This window comes from Podarcis melisellensis (genome assembly GCF_964234715.1).
Source record: "Podarcis melisellensis genome assembly, chromosome: 2".
Classification (NCBI taxonomy): Eukaryota; Metazoa; Chordata; class Lepidosauria; order Squamata; family Lacertidae; genus Podarcis; species Podarcis melisellensis.
This window is the reverse complement of record NC_138529.1, coordinates 8,038,106-8,063,115: the sequence shown is the minus strand read 5'-3', so window position 1 is coordinate 8,063,115 and position 25,010 is coordinate 8,038,106. Positions and strand designations below refer to the sequence as shown.

Below are 25,010 nucleotides of genomic sequence, written 5' to 3'. Positions count from 1 at the left end.
AAAGAGAGAAAAAGATCAAAGGGCTGAACACCACAGCAGATGTGAGAGCCAAAACGAAACCACAAGTTTCCCCTAAAAGTACAAGGGTTAAAGCATGCACTTGTTTAAAGCGGTGGCCCCATCACTCTGTGGCAAATGTGCTGAAGTTACTGTTATGTATTCAGTGGTCTGTGTTTGCCTGAGCTTGAATGTGGACTAAGGATTCTGAGATCCTTTGCTCTCATTCGATACAGGATGTCCAATCACAGAACGTTTCAGGATTGGGGCCTCTGCCATTGGCCCTTGAACTCTGAGTTGTGATTCGCAACTTGGAAGTTTAGACAGCCAATCACTTTGGCTGGGAGTGGCCCAGGCTTTCAGAAATTTATATAAGCAGTTGCTTTGCCCCTGTTTCCCAGTTATGTAGTTCAATCAAGGTTCTTGCCTCATGGAAACCCACTCACCTTCTTGAGCACCACAAAATCATTTTCTGCACCTGTGCGCTTGTTGCTCTCCTCTTCGTACCTGTTGGAGGGAGGGGGAAATTGAGTGACTCATTACCACTGGATGAGTGGAAGAAAAGACCTTCCCACCTATTTCACAGCCTCCCATCACCATCTGTCACTTGCCACATTAATCTTTGGGTCTTTCACCAGAATAAAGTAGAAGGATGGAACCCATGTGCAAAAAAGGAGACACATCCCTGTTTGAAGACTGATATTTGCTGAAGCGAAGAGTGATTATAATTCCTTTTATGATTTATGGTTTGCAATAAACATATTTTTTTTGTTTGTTTAAAACATTATTGTACTGGTTAGCATTATTTTTATTTTGAATTGCCCATGGTGGGCACCATAATCTTTTCAGTGTTTAGGGCCTCTAAAGGTCTTAAGTTGGCCCTGGTAAGAACACTCTCCATGCCCTGCTCCCTCTCTCCATGAATCTACCTCCTCGCCATCTGCCACCATCTCTTCCTTCTTGCTCTCCCATTGCTACCTGCCACCTGCTTGCTTTCCTGGCAAAGAGCCAATGAGCAAGTAGGCAGGGGCATCCACTGGTTCTCTCTCTCAGCACCTCCACTACCATTTGGGCCAGAGAGAAAGGTGGGTGAATGCTGGCAGGTTGCAATGCTGAAGAAGAGGAGGAGGAGGAGGTTGAAGGGCTTTTGTCATGGGTGGAGTTTGGGCCTTCAGAAGATGCCCAGCCAGGCTGACTTTTGACACGTGACCAAAAATAAGTAAGATTTTCATCTGACTGAGATTTTGCTTCACATTTAGAGCATCGGCAGTCAGCTAAGGAGAAGACTGACAGACTCCTTTTCATTTGTCTATTTTACAGTCTTTTGCCTTCAGTCAGATTGCTGCAGTATGTGCAAGTAACCTGAAGCAGGGGTTTCGGCCCCTGTTGTGGACAGCTTCCCTCTTGAAAGACACCCACCACCTGCACTTTCCAGAAACAACTGTGTTCCAACAGACTTCCCTAAATGGGTCTTTGTCCTGACAGTCTAATTTGTATTGCGTGGACAGGCGGAGTCCCCAGATTCCGAGCGGTCACCCCCATCATGTGGAACGTGCTATGGGATTAAATTGGCCACAACTTTATTAAATTTCAAATGTGGGTAGACCTTGGCTCAGGCATTGGGCGTTCTCCCTCCCCAGTCCCCAGCCGGGCACCTAGGGAGCTTCAGGGTTATCCAGTGGGGGGGGGATGGGCCGGCTCTGGAGAACATATGTTCAAGCAGAGATAGCCGCCCCCGTTACGCCGCTGCCACAGGGGAGAGCAATGACGACCTTTCGGCGTACGGTCAAAGCCTCCCTTCAGAAACCCCTTTAACGGGGAACCCTGGTATTGCCGCCACAAAGAGGAAGATGGACTAAAGGCCCAAGGCCTGATACTGCCAAAGTTGTGACGTTTTTGCTACGGGAAAGGCGAAACCTGGCAATGCAGGGAAATTCCTTTCTGGCCCTTTAACAGCGACCTTAATGTAGCAGCGCCCGCATACCTATGAAGAAAAGTTAACCTGCAAAACCTATGAAGAAAAGTTAACCTGCAAAAGATGACATTAACTGAGGGTGGGTAGGGTGGGAGAAGCTCTGGAGCCAAGTGAGGATTCCCAAGTAAGATCCTCCCTCTATTGTGTGGGCAGGTAATCCCTCCCCTACCTGGCCTGGTCTCCTTGGCAATGCTTCCCCCAGGTGGGATTGGACAACTGACTGAGGTAGGCGGAGACCTCCAGGTATCCCACCTGAGGGAAGGCAAAGCCAAGCCTATGCTGATGGGGCCGCTCCAGATCTAGGGCTGCACGCGCCCACAAAAAGGGTGCCCCCCGTTTTAAGCGGGGAGCGGTCATTGTCTTCTTTTAAATGGATCTGCTGTCATAATGCTTTAAACTAGTTGGGTTTTTTGTTGTTTGTGTTTTTAACTGCACACCCCCTTGAGATAATTGTGCAGAAGTTGATTTATAAATTAATTGTGGTTATGATAGAATTGTAAATGTGGAAGGGACCCCAAGGACCATTCTAGTCCAACCCCCTACCATGCAACAATGATGATGATAACAATATTAATAATTTTACAATACCTACCTTATTTTGAAGTCCTCCACAGTATCCTGCATGTTCAATTCCATGTCTAATTATGGTCTCTGTCCCGTAATATTATCCAGTACTCTTCTTAGATTACTGATGTATGACTCAAATAAAAGTTCAAGGCCAAGCCTGGTGGTCTTTTGGTTCTGTTGCTCCAGGAAACGGACCTGAATGTATCCCACCAAGACAAAAAATATGTTGAATGTTGGCATTGTGGACAGACAAAACAGAATATGGGTTGCTAAGCTATACCACCTTCAAAGGAGGCAATATCTTGACATCTTTCCCTTCTGTTTTTAAATAGATTGCAAGAAATTGCCACGGCAAATACTTTACATTTAAAAAAAGCATGGTGAAGTTTGGGCTCTCATCTGCCGGTAGGCACCAAGCAGTGGAGTCTGATATCTTGCACAGCTACCTGGTCTTCCAACTACAACCTCCCTCTTTATTCATGTTCTCATTTCTTCCTAGCAATCCCATGCTAAATACTCCTTTGCTCTCACATATTGCACAAGTGGGTACAGCATTTTAAGAGCTTGAGCTATGAACTGGAAGCACCTTGTTCAAATTTCATCATCTCTAGGTCTTTCTCACAAGACAAGCAAAAGCTGGACACTATGCAAGGTACACAAAGCTATCTAAACATATTCCATTGACACAATGTGTTTTAGCTGAAGAACCAGACCTTCAGTGTTAGAGAATTTGATCTTGCATCATGTGCCAATGCACTACACCAGGAGAATGAAACTGGATCCAACTACAGCAGGTGTGTGGAGCCTTTGGTTCCCATTATACCCACCTGCCATGGTTCATAACCAGGGATAATGGGCTTTGTAGTTCTTCCCCATCTCTAACTAACCATCAGGAAAGGATCCATGATGTGAGAGCAAGGATGCTCTACAAATACAGTGGTACCTCGGTTTTCAAACTTAATACGTTCTGGAAGACCATTTGAGTTCTGAAATGTTTGAAAACCGAACAATCAATACGGAAAACTCAATACGGAAGCCGCATGGCATGTTCGACTTCCGAGACATGTTCAAAAACTGAAGCATTTACTTCTGGGTTTACGGCATTCGAAATCCAAAATTTTCATCAACAGAGACTTTTGAAAACCGAACTACCACTGTGCACGGCTGTGTCTATTTCTAGCAATGAAATGTTGGTAGGATATAGTAAGCAGGGAAAGAAAAGAGTAGCAGGATGAAACTTGTTTTAAAGTAGTGTAAAGTTTTTAGGATGGCATCCAGGGAGAAACTTACCTCATCAATGAAGGAGGCAAAGTTGTTGTTGGGTGTCTTGATCTGCTCCTTCTCTTCCTTCCTCACCTTCTGGATGGTGGGGTCAATCTCCAAGTTAAGAGGCGCCAGGAGGTTTGGGTTGATGGTAACCTCATGGATGCCACCGGCGCCAGCTCCATAGCCACCACCACCTCCTAAGCCATAGAGGCTTATGCTGCCAAAGCCACCACTGACACGTCCAAAGCCAAACCCCCAGGAGACCGAAACCATGCTAAAGCTAGTTCAGCTACCTGGGATAACAGCTGAAGATGTGCTAAAATTCTCCTCAGGGCTAGAAGAGGAAACAGAGAGAGACAAAGAGAGATGAGACAAGACTGCTGAACAGCCAAGGTGAAAGGATCCTCTGGGATGCTCACACGTTCCCCCTTTTTATCTCTTTGGAGAGCTGGGTTTGGCAGCTGGAGATCACAGGTAATTGGCCTGAATCAATCTCTTTGGTATGTCTGGCATGAGGCCTTTTCCATTATTTTCACCACTTCATGTACCTAACGTAGTGTCCTGATGACTTGTAAAACTGGTCAGTGGAATTTCCTAACTCTGTGTCTTGCCCAGTGCATGATGGTTCTTTTAAAATTAGATTCAGAAGCAATACAAATGCAAGTGGGTGAGAAGATTACAGTTTTTATTCTTAACAGTAAGTAAAATAAACATTACCAAGCAGCACTTAAATCTGCCAATGAAATGCCCTGGAAGGAGCGGCAAAGCGAATCCCAAGTAGCCTTCGATGCATAGCACTGTGTCCAACAGTCAGCTGAACTTCTGAACTTCTATGCTCCAAAACTAGATATTTTATAGATGCTGGCTCAGCTATGAGCCACCCTGCGCTACATCAAAGACACATACTGGCCACTGCATGTTTTTAGCCATTTGCCACCAGGCGACACACCAAAGGCAACCATCAAAGACTTTTCACAAGGGATAGAATAGGGAGGTAATAAACATAGGTAAAGGGATGTGGGTGGCGCTGTGGTCTAAACCACTGAGCCTCTTGGGTTTGCCGATCAGAAGGTCGCCAGTTCAAATCCCCACAGTGGGCTGAGTTCCCGTTGCACGGTCCCAGCTCCTGCCAACCTGGCAGTTTGAAAGCACATCAAAGTGCAAGTAAATAAATAGGTACCGCTCCGGCAGGAAGGTAAATGGAGTTTCCGTGCGCTGCTCTGGTTCGCCAGAAGCTGCTTAGTCATGCTGGTCACATGACCCGGAAGCTGTACGCCGGCTCCCTCGGCCAATAAAGCGAGATGAGTGCCACAACCCTAGAGTTGTCTGCGACCGGAACTAACAGTGAGGGGTCCCTTTACCTTTAAATAGTGCCAGGAAGAGATAGACAGGAAGAGTTGACCATGTCAGATCACTATCTCATCGAAATTCTTCCAGAATAATTATCCCATAGAAGCCTGCAGTTCAGAGTGCTGGAGTTTCCTAAAGGCATTGCTTTTAACTTCATATAAATTAACAAGTGACTTTTTCTTCTTTGAACATGATGGGAATAGAGGAGGCTATCTGAAGCTCAGCGAGAGCTGCTGAGACAGCTGCCTTGAGAATGATTCTCAACTAGGCACATTTTCTCTTTCTTTCTTTCTTTCTTTCTTTCTTTCTTTCTTTCTTTCTTTCTTTCTTTCTTTCTTTCTTTCTTTTGACATTCCTGTGGTCTTCCTCTGTCAGGTGCAACACCCATTGTGGACAAGTGTGGACCCAAATACTCAAGTTTGTCACTGGGCGAAACAGGAGGTGCTCATATTGCAACGCTTTGCTTATCGCAATGCATTATACGTTGTTGGTTTGGAAACTTCAGTTAGTGCAGAATTTGGCAGCCAGGTTGCTCACCGGGGCAAGACGGTTTGAGATACTACACCAATCCTGGTCTGACTGCACTGGCTACCAATTAGTTTCCAGGCCCAATTCAAACTGCTGGTTTTGACCTATAAAGCCTTAATGTGCTCAGGACCACAATACCTCAATACCTCAAGGTACTGAGGTATACTGAGGTATACCGCCTCTCTGCATTTGGACCTACCTGGGCTCTGAGAACATCTTTTGAGGCCCTTCTTCATGTGCCTTTTCCATGAGAGGTTTAGAGGGTGGCAACACAAGAACGGGCCTTAAAGCAAGTTGCATTAAAGGAGCCCCACACAGTCAGAATCGATGCACACAGCTTAGATCGACAGCAGTTTTATTACGGAGATGGCATGAAATTGGAAAGACTTCAACATAAACACAAAAGTAAGACAAGTGCTGTGGTGGTTTGATTACAATTATAGACCAGAAATACATCTCCTTTCCTTACAAGGAGCCAATAAACTGATATGACCCTTTTGCTTATTCCAGGTGATTCTGCTACAAATTGATTATGCAAAGACCATTCTGGTGTTGATACTTGTTTCCAGGCTCTTATACATAATGGCACAACATTCTGGGAAAATTAATTCACCCAAAGCCAAGGTAAAGACAGCTAAGCTGTCGACGTGTTATTGTTTTGAAAACAGCAACAAAGAACACAAAAGAATTCTACTATTTTTACTGCAAACACTGAAACAATTTCTTCATTTTTTCCTGATTTCTGCTTCCTAATCCCAAAGTTGTTAGAAAACCGAGAATGTTTTCAGTGAACCACTGAAACACGTTTGTCTTTGGAAGAGCATTCAAATTTCCCGAATTTTGTATAGATAGGGTTTGTGTTTTCTGCATTATTCCAGAGAAAAACCTTCCAAGAAAAATGTTCATGGACCCAATATGTTTTATGGAAACCAAAATTACAAATGACAATCCTTCTTTATTTCCTCTGGAAGGTATTTCACATGGAAAGAAAGAACGCCATCCCATAATGGTTGGCTTTTACGCAGCATTACCCAATCACTCTTAAGGGTAAAACTAAATATGGAAAGGGAAATCCACTACTTGATTTCCAGATTATATTTTAATGAGGAGTGCTCTGATGGTGTTTCCTGCTTGGCAGGGGGTTGGACTCGATGGCCCTTGTGGTCTCTTCCAACTCTATGATTCTATGATTCTATGACTACATTGAGGGGGAACTGAATCAGGTTTACAGTGTTGAGGGAAGAGGTTTAAGCCTTTTGCCTTTAAGATTTGCCCTGCAACTACCCCCTCCACAAGAAAGTATTGTTAGCTATAGAAGGAAACAAGACCACAGGTCCCCATCCCATTAATTTGTCAGAAGAGACATACATATTATGCCCATTATTTTCAGAAAGTAATGAATTGCTTTTATTAGGGGACAATTATTGCATTTTAACTTCAATGCGTACTTTATGGCAGATGTGAAAATTGAAAATGAGCTTAAAAAGATATAGTTAGCCAATGAAAAGCACAGTAAATGGTAATGGCAGAACTGCATGATGCACAGTGAAAAATATAGAATAGACAGATGCCCTGTGTGTGTTCTCCAATCCTGATACCTATGGAGAACAGATCTCACATCTTTTGATAGAGTGGGAGGAAGAGTAAATGGCAGAGGTATTACATAACTACATCAGTGCAATGCATGAGTGGCGATGAAGTAACTAAGAATATCAGTTATGTTTTCATATCGTAAATCTGAATTGACTACTGCATGGCAAACCCTAGCAGATGCAGCCCCATCTGTGCTATGCATTTAATCAGTGTTGTGTCATGGCTTTCCCCTGGAAACTGTGTTGTTTTTTTTAAGGGTGCTGTGAGCTGTTAGGAGACACCTATTCTCCTCACGGAGATACCAGATGGGTTTAAGAAGCAACCCATCTTCCCAGGGAACTCTGGGAGTTCAGGGAGGGCCACAGTTCAGCGGTAGAGAGTATCAGCTTTGCATGCAGAAGATACCAGTTTCCACCCAGATAGGACTATGAATATCTCCTAACGGAAACTCTGGAACTGTGGGTGTAAAATTTGCCATTGAGAAGCTGTTAATAAGCACTTTAGATCACCTGTAATGTCTGGTAAGAACTGCTGGATCAGGAAGATCCCACGATGAAAATGCAAGCGATGTTCTCATTACTTCATCTCTCATGCACTGCATTGATATACCTGCGTAGATCTCTCTCATTTCTCTCTCCATCCCACTCTGTATTTCTTCCTTCCAGCTTGTTCACTGAGTGGGACCCATCACTCTTATGCCTAGTTTGCCCCTGCGAATCAGCCTTGCCTAATTTGACTACTTCCAGGGATGGGGAAACTGGTGGCCCTCCAGTTGTTGGACTTCAACTCCCATCAGCCCTCACTGCTGGCCGTGGCGGATGGGAGTTGGAGTCTAGCGACACCTGGAGGACCACAGGTATCTCCACCCCTGACTTAGCCGAGGACGCCTTTAGTTCTGGTAGCTCTTTCTGGTGGTGGAGGTTTTCGACACAATCTTCATACTGGAACTGCTCCCCCGGGCTGAACCAATGCTCCCAGATAGCATCTTGCCACCAGCAGAGGTGAAACCGCTGCCTCCAGTGCTGAGGCCTCCTCCGTAGCCAAGGCCAACGCCGCCTGCAAGGCCCATGGCACTTCCACCGCCGTAGTTCATGCCTCCAGATGAATGGACCACAGCTGCAAGGGGACCAGAGGAGAAGTTCAGGGTTCATGCATTAAAACATCTGAGAAACATCAAAGAAGGCATAAAGAATTCCACAACCTAATACAGTGGTACATCGGGTTACATACGCTTCAGGTTACAGACTCCGCTAACCCAGAAATAATGCTTCAGGTTAAGAACTTTGCTTCAGGATGAGAACAGAAATCATGCTCCGGCGGCACAGCAGCAGCAGGAGGCCCCATTAGCTAAGGTGGTGCTTCAGGTTAAGAACAGTTTCAGGTTAAGTACGGACCTCCAGAACGAATTAAGTGCTTAACCCGAGGTACCACTGTATTTCTGTTTTGATACAATAACTATGCATTTCTTTGGGTATATTTTTTGTTGCTGACAAAACATTTGATCCTTTATTTCTTTAGATCAGTGGTGAGAGGTAATTAATTAGAGGATTGTGAGTTTCTGTGATTCACTTGCTGATTACTTACAGATATTTACGGCGCCAACTCCCTCTCCAGCAAGCCTGTTAAATGAGAGAGAAAAGCAAATCACTTTAATTGTTATGACCCAGCAGCTTGGGGAAAAATAGCAGTGGTTCAAATGCAATTCTGCAGAGCTAATAACTGCCAGTAAGATCACTGTTCTATTCAAGAGCATTAAGGCATTGGCAAGGCTTTAGTTTTCTGTGCACAGAGAAATCCCATTGGAAGCTGCAAACTTCTTCTCATTTACAACTTGCTTTCCATGTGCAGGAAATGATCACTAGAATGAGACAAGCAATCCTATCTTTTCCCCATCACCACCACAACAAAGTGATAGAGCAAAATGGTCTTTGGAGCTGTCAGGGAACTGACATCAGAGTGAGAGGTGGAGGCAGGGCTCCAGAGCGATGCCAGAGAGGGGACCAGCAGGGGGGAAGGAATTCAGCGCAACACCAGTAGAGAAGGGAGGGAGATGGAGGAATTGGAGACTGGTCTCCAAGACCCTGCATCAGAGACTAGTGGAGAGAGCACTGGCACACCCCTGCCTTCCCCTTACTTGCGCAGACGAGTTCCGCGCAGGGAAAATAGGAGGAGACTTGGGGTCAAACAGCTCTTATGCTGGAAAAGGTTCAAGAAACGCCCACTGACAGATTCTGCAAGCGACTGACCGGCCACGGAGTGTGGGCTGTCAGCCAAGGCATGGTGAACCAGGCAATCGGACACAACTAGCAGGCAACTTACGCACAAGGAACCCCTTACAACCATTACAGGAGCTGTGGTATCCCAAGGGTTGTGTCAAGGGGCTGCTTGGCAGAGAGTTGTCTGGTGCGGGCCCAGAAGCCACAGGTGCAGCTGCCACCTTCATTTTCCAAACTGAGGCCATGGAAGTTCCATTTTCCAATGGCAGTGTGGGTTAAAAAAAAATGGCAGTTACCACGAACCCATGGGAGCATTCTTAGATTGGAACTGCAAACACCAGCCAGAACAGAGGCCTCAGCATCAACAAGGGACCCAGTGATCGTGAGAGGATTCCAGGTGGTAATGATAGGCCTGGGCACCCTCCTGCTAAACCTCTTCTCTTCCCAGAAGGTTGGCCAAAAAATTTGCTTTAGCTTTCAGAGCCGTCATGATAATGTAAACATTGTATCTGGGACCACTGGTCAACAGAGGACTATATTAGATATGTGTGTTGTAGTTTTGACTGCTGTGGAGTGGTCCTCTAGATGTTATTGAACAAAAACTCCCATCATCCTTGACCACTAGCCAGTCTGGTGGGGACTGATGGGAATTGGAGTCCAATGACATTTGGAGGGCCACAGATCCTCCATCCCTGGGCAATACCTTGGTTGGAAGGAAGTCTGGTGGAGATCAAAGAGGAGGATGGGGTCTGTCCACACCAAGAGAGGGTCTTTTTCCACCAGCAGTCTAGCGGTGCATTTCACACTTTACCCCAGCCCACTTGGGTTCCACCAACCTGCTCTCCTCTCCTTCCAGCAGCTTCCTATAGGTGGCGATCTCAATATCCAGGGCCAGTTTGACGTTCATGAGCTCCTGGTAGTCCCGAAGCTGGCGAGCCATGTCTGCCTTGGCCTTCATTAGAGCCTCCTCCAGTTCGGCCAACTTTATCCTGGCATCTTTAAGGGCAAGTTCTCCACGCTGCTCGGCATCGGCAATGGCTGCCTGCAGGCTGGCACACTAGGGGAAAAAGAAAAGGCAATGTTTTCAGCTCGGAGCAACTTAGGATAATTTAATTAGAATTAAGTAAAACATCTGGATCCACGGTATTTGAAGACTGGTACAAAAAAGCTTACTTTACTTCCCTCTAAGTCCACCCCCCACATAGCTGCCATTGCCCCTTGCCAGCCTTGCCATGAAATACTCCTTTAGTTGAAATTTTCAGCAGCCCTGCATGGCAGTACCTGTTTTTTCACATTGTCGATCTCGGAATGGAGTCGTTGGATCATGCGGTTCAGCTCAGAGATCTCAGTCTTTGTATTGCGCAGATCATCTCCGTGCCTTCCAGCAGAAAGCTGCAATTCTTCATACTGAGGGTAAAGAAAAGGGGGAAATTTATTTAGATTACTGAAGTGCAAACTTTGATGGAGGCAAACATAGGGTGGCCACTTTTAAATTACCAAAAAGAGAGTAAATGCATCACCCCTTCCTCAAAAAAGGAAAAAACTCCAGAGAGAGAAAGGAGGGCACAGATTTGCATAAAATGTGCACATGTATATACAGTCATACTTTGGATCTCAAATGGCTTATTTGCCAAACGTTTCAGCTCCCAAACGATAAAAAACAGGAAGTGAGTGTTCCAGTTTTTGAATGATTTTTGGAAGCCAAACATCCGGCATGGCTTCTGTGGCTTTTGATTGGCTGCAGGAAGCTCCTGCAGCCAATTGAAAGCCGTGTCTTAATTTTTGAATGGTTCCAGGAATTGAACGGACTCTCGAAATGCATTCTGTTCAACAACCAAGGTACGACTGTAGATGTAAATTTAGACAAAATCTACGAAAGCAAATTTAGACATAATATATACAGGTCAAATAGGCACACAATACAGCTCCCCATATTGGGAAGGCTGTGAGCAGGTGACCTTCATGCCTGCTCAGTCTGCTGCCCAGGTGCTCATTGGTGATGGGCAACATCAAGATCCTCCATGTTTTCCTTTCTTAGGGTTCTTTATCTTTACATGGAGTTAGATCAGACAGCCTTTCAAACAGAGGATGCCTTGAGGTACAGGAATATCCTCCAACAGCTCTTCAAATAGGGACTGTCTTCTGTAAAAGTAAGATACTCTAGATACATGGCTTTAGAGCCCTGGCTCCTCCTTTCAAACCCATTTCCCCAACACTTAAGAACTACTCACCTTGCTTTGATACCACGATTCTGCCTCAGCCCTGCTTCGGTTGGCAATGTCTTCATACTGAGCCTTGACCTCGGCAATGATGCTGTTCAGGTCCAGGTTTCGGTTGTTGTCCATTTGGAGAACGACAGAGGTGTCAGAAATGTGGGCCTGCAACTGGGCTAATTCCTACATGGAGAAAAAAATTGAAGAAAGAGGGCTTACCAAGATGAAAGACTCCCACATCTCTACCACATTCAAGCACTGGTCCACACTGAGCAAGGAAACTTTGCAGCCTGAAGCTTATTTCAGAGATGGGGAACCTTTGGCTCTTCAGATGTTGCTGGACTCCAGCTGCCATCATCCTAGCCAGCATGGCCAAGGGTCAGAGATTATAGGAGTGGTAGTCTAGCAATGTCTGGAGGGTTCCCCCATCTCTACTGTACTAGACGGAAAAGTGAGTCCCTAGAACAGTCTGCAACCCTGCTTGAAAAAAACTAATATTGAGGATGCAGTCACCTCAAGAAACTTCCTTGGTGCTTGGTTGGTTACATGTCAGGCCTAACACTTTGTATTTTGTCTATCCATTCATCTTTCAGTCCGGATTGTATTTTATTATGGCATCTGAGTGACATATTAAGTAAGAAACAGCTTGAATTAAGCTGGATTCTGCTAATAGGTCCCAATATTTCAGTAGTGAGCAAAAGGTATACTTCTAGGGCAACTTCTCTAGCGGAACAGCAAAGACGCTGCTGGAAAAATTGCTCAAATGGCAAAACTGATTGATCTGTGCCGGATTAAGCCCTGTGGAGGCTGGATAGCAGTTGAAATTGCAGCCCACCCCCGTTGTGTGCATGCTCTACTGGGACAGCATTGAACTAAGAAAGCTTGATTTCAATTTTCTTTCAAGATCAAATCGAGATTATTTTCATCCGTTGTCTCAGGGGCCCTAAAAGGCTTGGGGCCCATATGCTGATGCCTACACAGCCTATTGGTACTGGGGTTGGGGAATCCTGTGGCTTTCCAGAAAATGCTTCACTCCAGATGACATCAGCCACAGGTAGCATGGCTGATGGTGAGGGATGATGGGAGTTGTAGTCCAACAATATCTGGAACGCCATAGATTTCCCATCCCTGATTTAGACTAGTATAGGATTGAGCCACAAGGAGCTGGTTTCTTCTCTGTTAGGATGCCATTTGAGTAAAGGCCTAGAGATTGAACTTGTTGGTAGCAACCAATGCTTTAAAATGCAAAATGTCAACCAGAGCTGGTTTTGGTTCACGTTGCTACAGTCTTCTTTCTTTGTCCCTGAAAAGACTAGAAGGTGTTCTTACTTCTTCATAGAAAGCTCTCAAGAAGTTGATTTCATCAGCTAGGGAATCCACTCTGGCTTGCAGCTCAACCTTGTTCATAAAGGAAGCATCCACATCCTGGAAAGAGGGGAAAAGATCAAAGGGCTGAACACCACAGCAGATGTGAGAGCCAAAACGAAACCACAAGTTTCCCCTAAAAGTACAAGGGTTAAAGCATGCATTCGTTTAAAGGGGTGGCCCCATCACTCTGTGCCAAATGTGCTGAAGTTACTGTTATGTATTCAGTGGTCTGTGTTTGCCTGAGCTTGAGTCTGGACTAAGGATTCTGAGCTCTTTTGTTCTGATTTGATACAGGATGTCCAATCACAGAACGTTTCAGGATTGGGGCCTCTGCCATTGGCCCTTGAACTCTGAGTCGTGATTCACAACTTGGAAGTTTAGACAGCCAATCACGTTGGGAGTGGGAGTGGCCCAAGCTTTCAGAAATTTATATAAGCAGTTGCTTTGCCCCTGTTTCCCAGTTATGTAGTTCAATCAAGGTTCTTGCTGTTATCACTGTGTCTTGCCTCATGGAAACCCACTCACCTTCTTGAGCACCACAAAATCATTTTCTGCACCTGTGCGCTTGTTGATTTCCTCTTCATACCTGTCGGAGGGAGGGGAAATTGAGTGACTCATTACCACTGGATGAGTGGAAGAAAAGACCTTCCCACCTATTTCACAGAATTCTTTTAAAAGTCTCCCATTGCCTTCTGTCACCTGCCACAATAATCTTTGGGTCTTTCACCAGACTAAAGTACAAGGATGGAGCCCATGTGCAAAAAAGCAGGCACATCCTTGTTTGAAAACTGATATTTGCTGAAGTTAAGAGGAAAGTTTACACAAATTCCAAATTCAGCTTAAGTACTTAAGATTCTCACTTGATCAGACCAGTGTCCATATAGCACAGCATAAATAGCCATCCATTTGCCTCCAGCAAGCCCACAAGAAACCCCCTCAGTTGTTTGTCTCCAACATTTCTGCTATATAAGATATATTGCCTCTGAACATGAAGATTCCATTTAGGTAACATGGCTAATGACATTTCATAAAGCAATCTTCCTCGTTTGTTCACATCCTTTCAAAACATTTAAAGCTAGCAGCCATCAAAATGTTAGAATTCAAATTTTATTTTAGAATTTCACTTTGGAAATTAGGCTTTGAGGAATGCTTGGTGTGAGAGGGGGATAATGCTTAACTCTCATTTATGAGCTTTCAGGCAATAATGTTAAGTATCAATTTGTTGACATAGTCATAGGGGCGGAGGGTTTTTTTTGTGCTCTCTAAAACCCCAGATCCAACAGTTGGGAATGCAGGCTGGTGTAACTTCTCAAGCCCCATAGCTTAAAGAAAGGGGCTACTGGAGTGCCCCAGGGCTCAGAAGCAAGTGAGGCCCTAGCCCCAACCCACCAATGACACAGGGACCAGGCTGAACTCTGAGCATCTATGGCGGCTGTCTTGGGGTAGGATGCTAGTAAAAGAGCAAATTCAGACAGAAGGCTTTGGGAAGCACTGGTTGAAGCACGAGTAGGCAAACTAAGGCCCGGGGGCCAGATCCAGCCCAATCACCTTCTCAATCCAGCCCATGGATGGTCCGGGAATCAGCGTGTTTTTACATGAGTAGAATGTGTTCTTTTATTTTAAATGCATCTCTGGGTTATTTGTGGGGCATAGGAATTCGGTCATTATTATTTTTTCAAAATATAATCCAGCCCACAACATGGTCTAAGGGATAGTGGACCGGCCCATGGCTGGAAAAGGTTGCTGACCCCTGGGTTGAAGGCTTTGGGAAGGACACAGAGTGTGTGGGATGGTGGTGGTTTAGACCTGCAATGCCTGAGGAAGGGAGTGGAAGGCTGTAAGAAGAGCTAACACCGCAATAAACCAGAATTGCTGTCTTCTCATCAATCCTGGTGATAAGTGCAGCTCACGTTCAGGCCTATTCTCCATGCAACCCCAGATCAAGAGGCATTCGATGTGCTGTGCCCCTATTAAGGTAAAGGCACCCCTGCCCGTACGGGCCAGTCTTGACAGACTCTGGGGTTGTGCGCCCATCTCACTTAAGAGGCCAGGGGCCAGCGCTGTCCGGAGACACTTCCGGGTCACATGGCCAGTGTGACATCGCTGCTCTGGCGAGCCAGAGCCGCACACGGAAACGCCGTTTACCTTCCCGCTGGTAAGCGGTCCCTATTTATCTACTTGCACCCGGAGGTGCTTTCGAACTGCTAGGTTGGCAGGCGCTGGGACCGAGCAGCGGGAGCGCACCCCGCCGCGGGGATTCGAACCGCCGACCTTTCGATCAGCAAGTCCTAGGCGCTGAGGCTTTAACCCACAGCGCCACCTGTGTCCCAATGGTGCCCCTATTACATGCCCACAAAGAGACTCATCCTCAAAAACAGAGCATTGTGAGCCCTGAAGTGTCCTGGTGTTTTGGCTTTTGGCTTTGGTTGATGTTACGTCTTTCTGAAGGAAGTCAAAAATGAAAACGCCCAGACTAGTTTTATTGACTTTACTTTGAGGAGAGGCCAAGACCAGTCTGCCCTCACCTTTCTTTTCTTGAAACCTTGCCAAATACGAAGCGGCCAGAAGGTGCAGCAGAAACAGTCCCTTTCTGGGAATGCAGTTTTGGCATGTGGGTGGCTGTTATGAAAACAGGATGAAATGGGCAGTGGGCCTGATCCAGCTGGCTCGTCTTAATGCCATTAGTTCCCTGGAGCCAAGCAATGGGGAAAGGCCATTTGACAACCTCTAAACCCCCATGAAAGAGGGGTGCGGGTGTGTGGGGGGTGTCTGTTCATTCCATATTCATCTGAATACAGGCTGCACATTCTCAATTAATCTGGTTTGTATAAAACTTGAATGTGGCCTATAATTGTGCTCTTTCAAGTAGAGAAGCTGCTATTTAAGCCCATCTCTGGACCCATGCAGAACTTTGGTGTATTTTAGTGGTTTTTGTAAAAGGATCACCCATTATGTGAAACGAGTGCAAAATTTGCATTTGATTTTTAGATTGTAAAAAAGCCAAACAAAAATACATTGGATGGTGCTGGAGATTTAAGAGAATCCTTTCAAAACATTTTCATTTTAAGGTTGTGACCTATATTGGGGGACAGCTTATATTTGAACCAATATTGTGTGTGTGTGTGTGTGTTTCCCTATATATAATGATTATTATTTTTTTAAAAATAGTATTTATTGAAGTTTTAAGGTTACAAAAAAAAAGAAGAAACACCAAATTAAACAAAAGCAAAACAACACATCACAATAAAAAAACAGAAAAATGGAAACAATTTAAAAAAAAACAAATCGAACCTTTCCATAACTTGTCTTTCATTTGCTTGTTTCCCTCACCTCCTCACACCTCCCTTTTTTGTATTCTAAGTCACTTATCCATTTCAGCAAATCCTTTCCCTCTCTTCAAATTTTTATCCTGAAAATTTATCTTAATATTAATATAAGTTTACTCCCCCCCCCCTATATATAGTGATTATGATTCCTTTTAAACCATTCTTAATGTTGTATTTTAACCTGTTGTGATCTGCTATGGGAAGTTAGGGCGAAGAGTCGGTAATAATAATCATCTTACAATTTTCCACTTTCCTTAGCCAACATAGCTTCCTTCTGAACCTGCTGGAACTTCGGTGTTCAGCAATTTAATGATATACATATATAAAAGAATTTGGCATTTGGCATTTTAGGAAAAGCATCAAAGAAATCAAGCTCTGGAGCCAACTGAAGATTCCCAGGTAAGATCCTCTCTCTATTGTGTGGGCAGGTAGTCCCCAACCTGGCCTGGTCACGTTGGCAACGCTTCCCCAGGCGGGATTGGACAACTGACTGAGGTAGGCAGAGACCTTCAGGTATCCCACCTGAGGGAAGGCCAAGCCAAGCCTGTGCTAATGGAGCCGCATAGGGTCCAGGGGGCTGTGTGCGACCATGCAAAGGGCGCCCCCCATTTAATGTGGGGAGCGGTCGTTGTGGGCAAAATCAGAACTTTCCTGCACTTCCTGTTTTTTTCACTCTTCTGCCATTTTTCTGTCCTCACCTAAACCAAGGGACCTTCTACTAATGTAGAAATAATGCAATGAAACTAGATCCTGTCATGGTTTGCAATAAATGTATGTTTTTTGTTTGTTGAAAACATTATTTTACTACTTAGTATTCTTTTTATTTTGAATTGCAAATGGTGGACACCATAATCTTTTCAGTGTTTAGGGCATGGGTAGGCAAACAAAGGCCTGGAGGCCGGATCTGGCCCAATCGCCTTCTCAATTTGGCCCGTGGATGGTCCGGGAATCAGTGTGTTTTCACATGAGTGGAATATGCCCTTTTATTTAAAATGCATCTCTAGGTTATTTGTGGGGGATAGGAATTCGTTCATCCCCCCCCCCCAAAAAAATATAGTCTGGCCCCCCACAAGGTCTGAGGGACAGTGGACAGTGGGTGGGGGCTGCTGGAGTTTGGGCCTTCAGAAGATGCCCAGCCAGGCTGACTTTTGACATGTGACCGAAAATAAATAAGATTTTCATCTGACTGAGATTTTGCTTCACATTTAGAGCATCCGCAGTCAGCTAAGGAGATCGCTAGTAGGAGAAGACTGACAGACTCCTTTTCATTTGTCTATTTTACAGTCTTATGCCTTCAGTCAGATTGCTGCAGTATGTGCAAGTAACCTGAAGCAGGGGTTTCAGTGTGGCTGCCCCTGTTTGTGGAACAGCTTCCCTCTTGAAAAACACCCACCACTTGCACTTTACAGTAACAACTGTGTTCCAACAGACTTCCCTAACTGGATAAACGGGTCTTTGTCCTGAGTGTCTAATTTGCATTGTCTTCTTTTAAATGTATCTGCTGTTGTTGTTTTTAACTGATTGGGGTTTTGTTTTTTTGTTTGCTCTTTTTAACTGCACCCTGCCTTGAGACAATTGTGCAGAAGCCAATTTATAAATTAATTGTGGTTATCATAGAATTGTAAATGTGAAAGAGACCCCAAGGATCATCTAGTCTAACCCCCTGCCGTGCAACAATGATGATAACAATAATTATCTTACAGTACCCACCTTATCCTGAAGTCCTCCACTGTATCCTGCATGTTCTTCAATTCCATTTCTAATTGTGGTCTCTGTCCCAGAATGTGATCCAGCTGATTTTTTAGACCACTGATGTATGACTCAAATAAAGGTTCAAGGTTACGCCGGGTGATTTTTTGCTCCTGCAAGAGGCTCCATTTGGTCTCTAGCACTTTGTTCTGTTGCTCCAGGAAACGGACCTGAATGTATCCCACCAAGAGAAAAATATGTTGAATGTTGGCATCGTGCACAGACAAAACAGAATATGGGTTGCTAAGCTATACCACCATCAAAGGAGGTAATATCCTGACATCTTTCCCTTCTATTTTTAAATAGATTGCAAGAAATTGCCACAGCAAATACTTTACATAGAAAATGTTACAGGAAGCTGGCAGGTTGTACCTAATGAGCTAGTATTAATAGCAGCTCAAAGAGTGGTTAGTATCAAATGATTCAGAGATTTGCAGATGGTGGATAAATGGAAAGATATAGGAATGAAACCAGGAAGTGTTCTTTTGACACATGCATCTAATTGTGTCAAGTATGGTGAATTTTCTGTGGATTCTGACAGTGGCGTAGCGTGGGTTGTCAGCACCCAGGGCAAGGCAAGTAATTTGCGCTCCCTAACCCGTGGATTTGCGCCCCCTAACCCTAACCCCCAGATGTTGCGCCCGGTGCGGCCGCCCCCCCCCTGCACCCCCCACGCTACGCCACTGGATTCTGATACATCATCAATTGTCACTTTTATATAATAAAAGCAAGTTTGGGCTCTCAGCTGCCGGTAGGCACCAAGCAGTGGAGTCTGATATCTTGCACGGTTACCTGGTCTTCCAACTTCAACCTCCATCTTTATTCTTATTCTCATTTTTTCCTAGCAATCCCATGCTAAATTCTCCTTTGCTCTCACATATTGCACAAGTGGGTAAAGCTTTTAAGAGCTTGAGCTATGAACGGGAAGCACCTTGTTCAAATTTCATCATCTCTAGGTCTTTCTCACAAGACAAGCAAAAGCTGGACACTATGCAAGGTACACAAAGCTATCTAAACATTTTCCATTGACACAATTTGTTTTAGCGGAAGAACCAGACCTTCAGTGTTAGAGAATTTGATCTTGCATCATGTGCCAATGCAGTGCAACAGGAGAATGAAACTGGATCCAACTAGAGCAGGTGTGAGGAGCCTTTGGCGTTTTCGATGTTGCTGAAATACAATTCCCATGATCTGTGGCCATGAGCCATGTTTTCTGGGGCTTACGGGAGTTCACCAACATCCATAGTGTCCTCCACACTTCAGCTACAGAAGACCCTTGAAAGCTAGGGAATCCTGCATCTAATACTTAAGTGTCACCACAAATCAAATATATGTAAGATCAAATCAAATATATGTATTGGAGGCTAACTCAAAAACACTCAAATGCAATTATTTGAGGGTGGTATGAATTTCCTCTAACCAGCCAATGAATGAAGGATAACAATTCGGGGAAGGGGCTGGTGTGGAGGCAATCCAAGTTATTTATTTAAATTTAATTATGATACTATTTTTAAGCATGCCACTCATAAAAAATATCAAGATAATATACAATAAAATCATTAAAACATCACAAAGCTATGACATTATCCAGTTATAAAATCATTAAGTCCAGAACAAACGATCAACACAGGAATGAGGGACTCTTGTCAATTTCAGCTTCGCTCCCTTATTCCAAGCTTAAGTTCAGTTCTACACATTTCCAAATCATTTTGTGAATTTGTTTTTAAAATTCCCACTTGAAAATCCATCAACATTTCAACACAAATTTCTCTTTACATACACATTTTTTGTATGCAATTTCTCTTAATAAACACATTTTGCAAATCAGTATGTATTTAAGTGCACATTTTTGTACACATTGGAGAACTGCATTGCAAAATGTGAAGGGCAGCAGTGTTCCAGTTCATGTAACTGTTTCAGAAACTGCAAATTAGGTACGTTTGCCATTAAATGCAAACTAAATTGAATTTCTCCCCCTATCCCTATCAATTCACTGAAAACACTTAATGAAACAAATGCGCTTAGAGCAGGTGATGAAATATCAGGGTTGTAGCTGCCTGTCTGATTTGAAAAGGAACAGTGTACCAAATTACTGGTGCCACTATGCTAACAACCTTGGTTCACGTTGAAACTGAATGAGTTACTAAATAAATAAATATTTTGCTGGTTCTAAGACACTGAGGATCATAAGTGACTTGGTGCAAAAACCTTGGTTTCTTTAGTCACACATTTTTAAGGTCAGTAAAATATAAACAAGTGAAATTTCTCTCCATGACCTAATGTTCTACCCCCCTGATTTAGCTCCAGCTATTGACTGGTCTTGGGACATGGGTGGTGCTGTGGGTTAAACCACAGAGCCTAGGACTTGCCGATCAGAAGGTCGGCGGTTTGAATCCCCACAACGGGGTGAGCTCCCGTTGCTCGGTCCCTGCTCCTGCCCACCTAGCGGTTCGAAAGCACGTCAAAGTGCAAGTAGATCATAGAATCATAGAGTTGGAAGAGACCACAAGGGCCATCGAGTCCAACCCCCTGCCAAGCAGGAAACGATAAATAGGTATCGCTCTGGAGGGAAGGTAAACGCGTTTCCGTGCGCTGCTCTGGTTCGCCAGAAGCAGCTTTGTCATGCTGGCCACATGACCTGGAAACTGTACGCCGGCTCCCTCGGCCAATAAAGCAAGATGAGTGCTGCAACCCCAGAGTCGGTCACTTTTTATTGACTGGTCTTGGGACACAGGTGGTGCTGTGGTCTAAACCAGAGTCTAGGGCTTGCCGATCAGAGGTTCAGCAGTTCAAATCTCCATGAAGGGATTAGCACCCATTGCTCGGTCCCTGCACCTGCCAACCTAGCAGTTCGAAAGGGCATCATAGTGCAAGTAGATAAATAGGTATCGCTCTGGAGGGAAGGTAAACACGTTTCTGTGCGCTGCTCTGGTTTGCCAGAAGCGACTTAGTCATGCTGGCCACATGACCCAGAAGCTGTACGCCGGCTCCCTCGGCCAATAAAGCGAGATGAGAACTGCAACCCCAGAGTCAGTCACAACTGGACCTAATGGTCAGGGGTCCCTTTACCTTTAAGCACCCTTAGTGGAAAACACATTCCCACCAATGAAAGAGGATTTACTTCTTTTTTAAGATGCGTAGTCATGCTTTTAAGTTGAACAAAACAGCTTAAATATGAATGCAGCCTGTGAGCTTCCCTGCAATTTTCAAACAAGTAGCACATTTAGTCCTAACATGTCTATTAACAAGGCACAACTACCTTTGGGTGTGCCCATTCCTTTTGGAGATGCCTTTTCAAATGTCTCTAGTGTGTACACACATGCACTCGTACCCTTTTTGCTCTCTCCACCAGGTCTCTTGAAGTTTAGTCTCTGATCACAGGGAGGAGATGCTCTTTTCCCAGCCTGATGTCCTCCTGATATTTTGGACAACAATTCCCATTAGACCCAGCTGCCATTGTTCATAACAAGGAATAATGGGATTTGTAGTTCTTCACCATCTCTGATTAACCACCAGGAAGTGATCCAAGGTGTGAGAGCAAGGATGCTCTACATACAAGTACCTCGGTTTTCAAATGTAATCCTTTCCAGAAGATGGTTTGAGTTCTGAAACGTTTGAAAACTGAACAAACAATATGAAAGCCTCAATATGGAAAACTCAGTACGGAAAACTCAATACGGAAGATGCATGGCATGTTCGATTTCTGAGACGTGTTCAAAAACCGAAGCAATTACTTCTGTGTTTACGGCATTTGAAAACCAAAATTTTTGTCAACAGAGACTTTCGAAAACCGAACTACCACTGTACATGGATGTCTCTATTTCTAGCGATGAAATGTTGGTAGGATATAGTAAGCAGGGAAAGAAAACAGCTGCCCTATATTGTCAGTAGAGCTTGTTTAAAAGTAGCGTAAAATTTTTAGGATGGCATCCAGAGAGAAACTTACCTTATCAATGAAGGAGGCAAATTTGTTGTTGAGTGTCTTGATCTGCTCCTTCTCTTCCTTCCTCACCTTCTGGATGGTGGGGTCAATCTCCAAGTTAAGAGGCGCCAGGAGGTTTGGGTTAACGGTAACCTCATGGATGCCACCAGCGCCAGCTCCATAGCCATAGCCACCACCACCAACAATCCGGTACCCAACTCCTCCATGACCTAATCCATAACCATATCCAGATCTGGCAGTAGTACGGTAGCCGCCCATGGAGATTCTTTTACTTGCTCCAAAGCCATGGAGGCTTCTGCTGCCAAAGCCACCACTGACACGTCCAATGCCTGCACCACCTCCCCGGGAGACCGAAACCGTGCTGAAGCTAGTTCGGCTACCTGGGATAACAGCTGAAGAGGTGCTAAAATTCTTAGAGACTCTGACTGATTTCTGAGCCATTGTTCCTCCTCAGGGCAAGAAGGGGAAACAGAGAGAGACAGAGAGAGATGAGACAAGACTCCTGGACAGCCAAAGTGAAAGGATCCTCTGGGATGCTCACACGTTCCCCCTTTTTATCTCATTGGAGAGCTGGGTTTGGCAGCTGGAGATCACAGGTAATTGGCCTGAATTAATCTCTTTGGTATGTCTGGCATGAGGCCTTTTCCATTATGTTGCACCTAACGTAATGTCCTGACGACTTGTAAAATCAAGAGGACTTGTAAAACGAAGCGGAATTTTCTAACCCTGTAGTTTACAGTGCTGGGGTTTCCTAAAGGCATTGCTTTTAACTTCATATAAATTAACAAGTGACTTTTTCTTCTTTGAACATGATGGGAATAGAGGAGTTTATCTAAAGCTCAGCGAGAGCTGCTGAGGCAGCTCCCTTGAGAATGATTCTCAACTAGGCACATCTTTCTTTCTTTCTTTTTGACATTCCTGTGGTCTTCCTTCGTCAGGTGCAACACCCATTGTGAAGTCATTGATAGCACAAGTGTGGACCCACATACTCAAGTTTGTCACTGGGAGAACAGGAGGTGCTCATATTGCAACGCGTTGATTACCGCAATGCGTTATACGTAGGGCTCCCTCTGAAGATGTTTTGGAAACTTCAGTTAGTGCAGAATTTGGCAGCCAGGTTGCTCACCTGGGCAAGACGGTTTGAGTATACTACACCAATCCTGGTCTGACTGCACTGGCTACCAGTTAGTTTCCAGGCCCAATTCAAGCTGCTGGTTTTGACCTATAAAGCCTTAAACTGCTCAGGACCACAATACCTCAAGGTACTGAGGTATACCGCCTTTGTGCATTTGAACCTACCTGGGCTCTCTGAGGCTCTTCTTCACGTGCCTTTTCCATGAGAGGTTTGGAGGGTGGCAACACAAGAACGGGCCTTTTCTGCTGTGGCTCCCCATTTTGGAATGCTCTCCCCAGGGAGGTTTGGCTGACTCCTAGTTACATATCTTTAGGTGCCAGGTGAACAGGCCTTTGGCTGATTAACATCTGGTGCCCTTCTGAATGTGTTGTGGAAGGTTGCCTTTGTTTTTATTATGTATTCTGTGTTTTTGGTATTGTAAATTTATGTTGTGAACCGCCCTGAGATCCACGGGTATAGGGCAGTATACTTATGAAACAAACAAAGAAATTGTAGCCCTGACCAGAAGAATTTCCATGCAATACAAATGAGAACTTCTAAAGACATTCTAAAACTGTTCTTGCAAACAGAATCCTTGAGGACTGAGATCTCCTGTGAAATGTCTCTCTCCCCCCCCCACCCCCACTTCTGCCTACATCAAGGGTAGGGAGCCTGTGACCCCATAGATGTTGTTGGACTCCAACTCCCATCAGCCTCAGTCAACAAGGCCAATGGTCAAGGGTGATGAAAGCAGTACAGTGGTGCCTCACAAGACGAAAATAATCCGTTCCGCGAGTCTCTTCGTCTAGTGGTTTTTTCGTCTTGCGAAGCAACCCTATTAGCGGCTTAGCGGATTAGTGCTATTAGCGGTTTAGCGGCTTAGTGGCTAAAAGGCTATTAGCGGCTTAGCAGCTTAGAAAAAGGGGGGGGAGAGAAAAAAATCGCAAGACTCGCAAGACGTTTTAGTCTTGCGAAGCAAGCCCATAGGGAAATTCGTCTTGCGAAGCGCATCGAAAAATGGAAAACCCTTTCGTCTAGCGGGTTTTTCGTCTTGTGAGGCATTCGTCTTGCGGGGCACCACTGTACTCCAACATCTGGAGTCCCACAAGTTCCCCCATCCCTGGTTTTCTGCACTCTTTAGACTAGGCATCCAACTCCATTGTGCTTCCAAGCAGCTACCCTGCTTCCCATCTTTTGTGATATCTGCCTGTCCTGCACAGACTCCTGAGTTTGCTTTGCCCTCTGGTGATCCTTTCAGTGTTCATCTGTGCTTAGAGGAAAGAAGAAGTCCAACACAAATAAATGAATCACTCTTAAGACAGGACTATTCTACATATGCCCAAATCAATTTAGAAATTTCTTTGCATTACAGCACAATTGCATCTTATGTGGGGATGGGGGGTGGTTCAAAGGGTTCCATATATATGCAAACATGGAAAAACCTTGGTTTTTGAATGTAATCCATTCCAGAAGTCCATTCAACTTACAAAATGTTTGAAAATCAAGGCGCCACTTCCAATTGCCCCAGGCGCCCCAGAAACAATAGCCAACAACCACATCAGACATTCAGCTTCCAAAAAAATGTTTGAAAACCAGAACACTTACTTCCGGGTTTTCAGCATTTGGGAGCCGATTTGTTCATCAACTAAGCCTTTCAAGAACCAAGATTCCACTGTACTCAGACCTTTGGAACTGTGTCCGCACAAACATCCTAGGGCTTCCAGGGAGGCCCCAGGATGCTCTCATGAGATCTCATGGGGCCGCTCAAATTCCTGCAAGATCTGGAAAGAACTTCCCAGACCCAG

General features: G+C 44.7%; 1 protein-coding gene across 1 annotated transcript; it reads right to left on the bottom strand.

Annotated features, from left to right (window-relative positions):
- Window positions 1–7,726: 7,726 nt before the first annotated feature.
- On the bottom strand, window positions 7,727–22,607 carry LOC309362995 (keratin, type II cytoskeletal 75-like). Its single transcript, XM_081899072.1, has 9 exons — window positions 22,095–22,607; window positions 18,110–18,318; window positions 13,599–13,659; window positions 13,035–13,130; window positions 11,724–11,888; window positions 10,774–10,899; window positions 10,329–10,549; window positions 8,861–8,895; window positions 7,727–8,392 (listed from the first exon to the last, which is right to left on the bottom strand). Exons 1-9 carry the CDS (start codon window positions 22,530–22,532, stop codon window positions 8,166–8,168), a joined length of 1,578 nt encoding a protein of 525 aa, XP_081755198.1. The 5' UTR covers window positions 22,533–22,607; the 3' UTR covers window positions 7,727–8,165.
- Window positions 22,608–25,010: the final 2,403 nt, after the last annotated feature.

What these genes read in the sequence shown, in the direction of transcription:
- LOC309362995 (XM_081899072.1), bottom strand. Translation starts at nt 22,532, where the DNA reads ATGGCTCAGAAATCAGTCAGAGTCTCTAAGAATTTTAGCACCTCTTCA. An exon ending in GTGGAGGACTTCAGGATAAG is followed by an intron (nt 13,660 to 18,109) that starts GTGGGTACTGTA and finishes TCCCTCCGACAG; the next exon opens with GTATGAAGAGGAAATCAACA. An exon ending in TGAGAGCTTTCTATGAAGAA is followed by an intron (nt 11,889 to 13,034) that starts GTAAGAACACCT and finishes TTCTCCATGTAG; the next exon opens with GAATTAGCCCAGTTGCAGGC.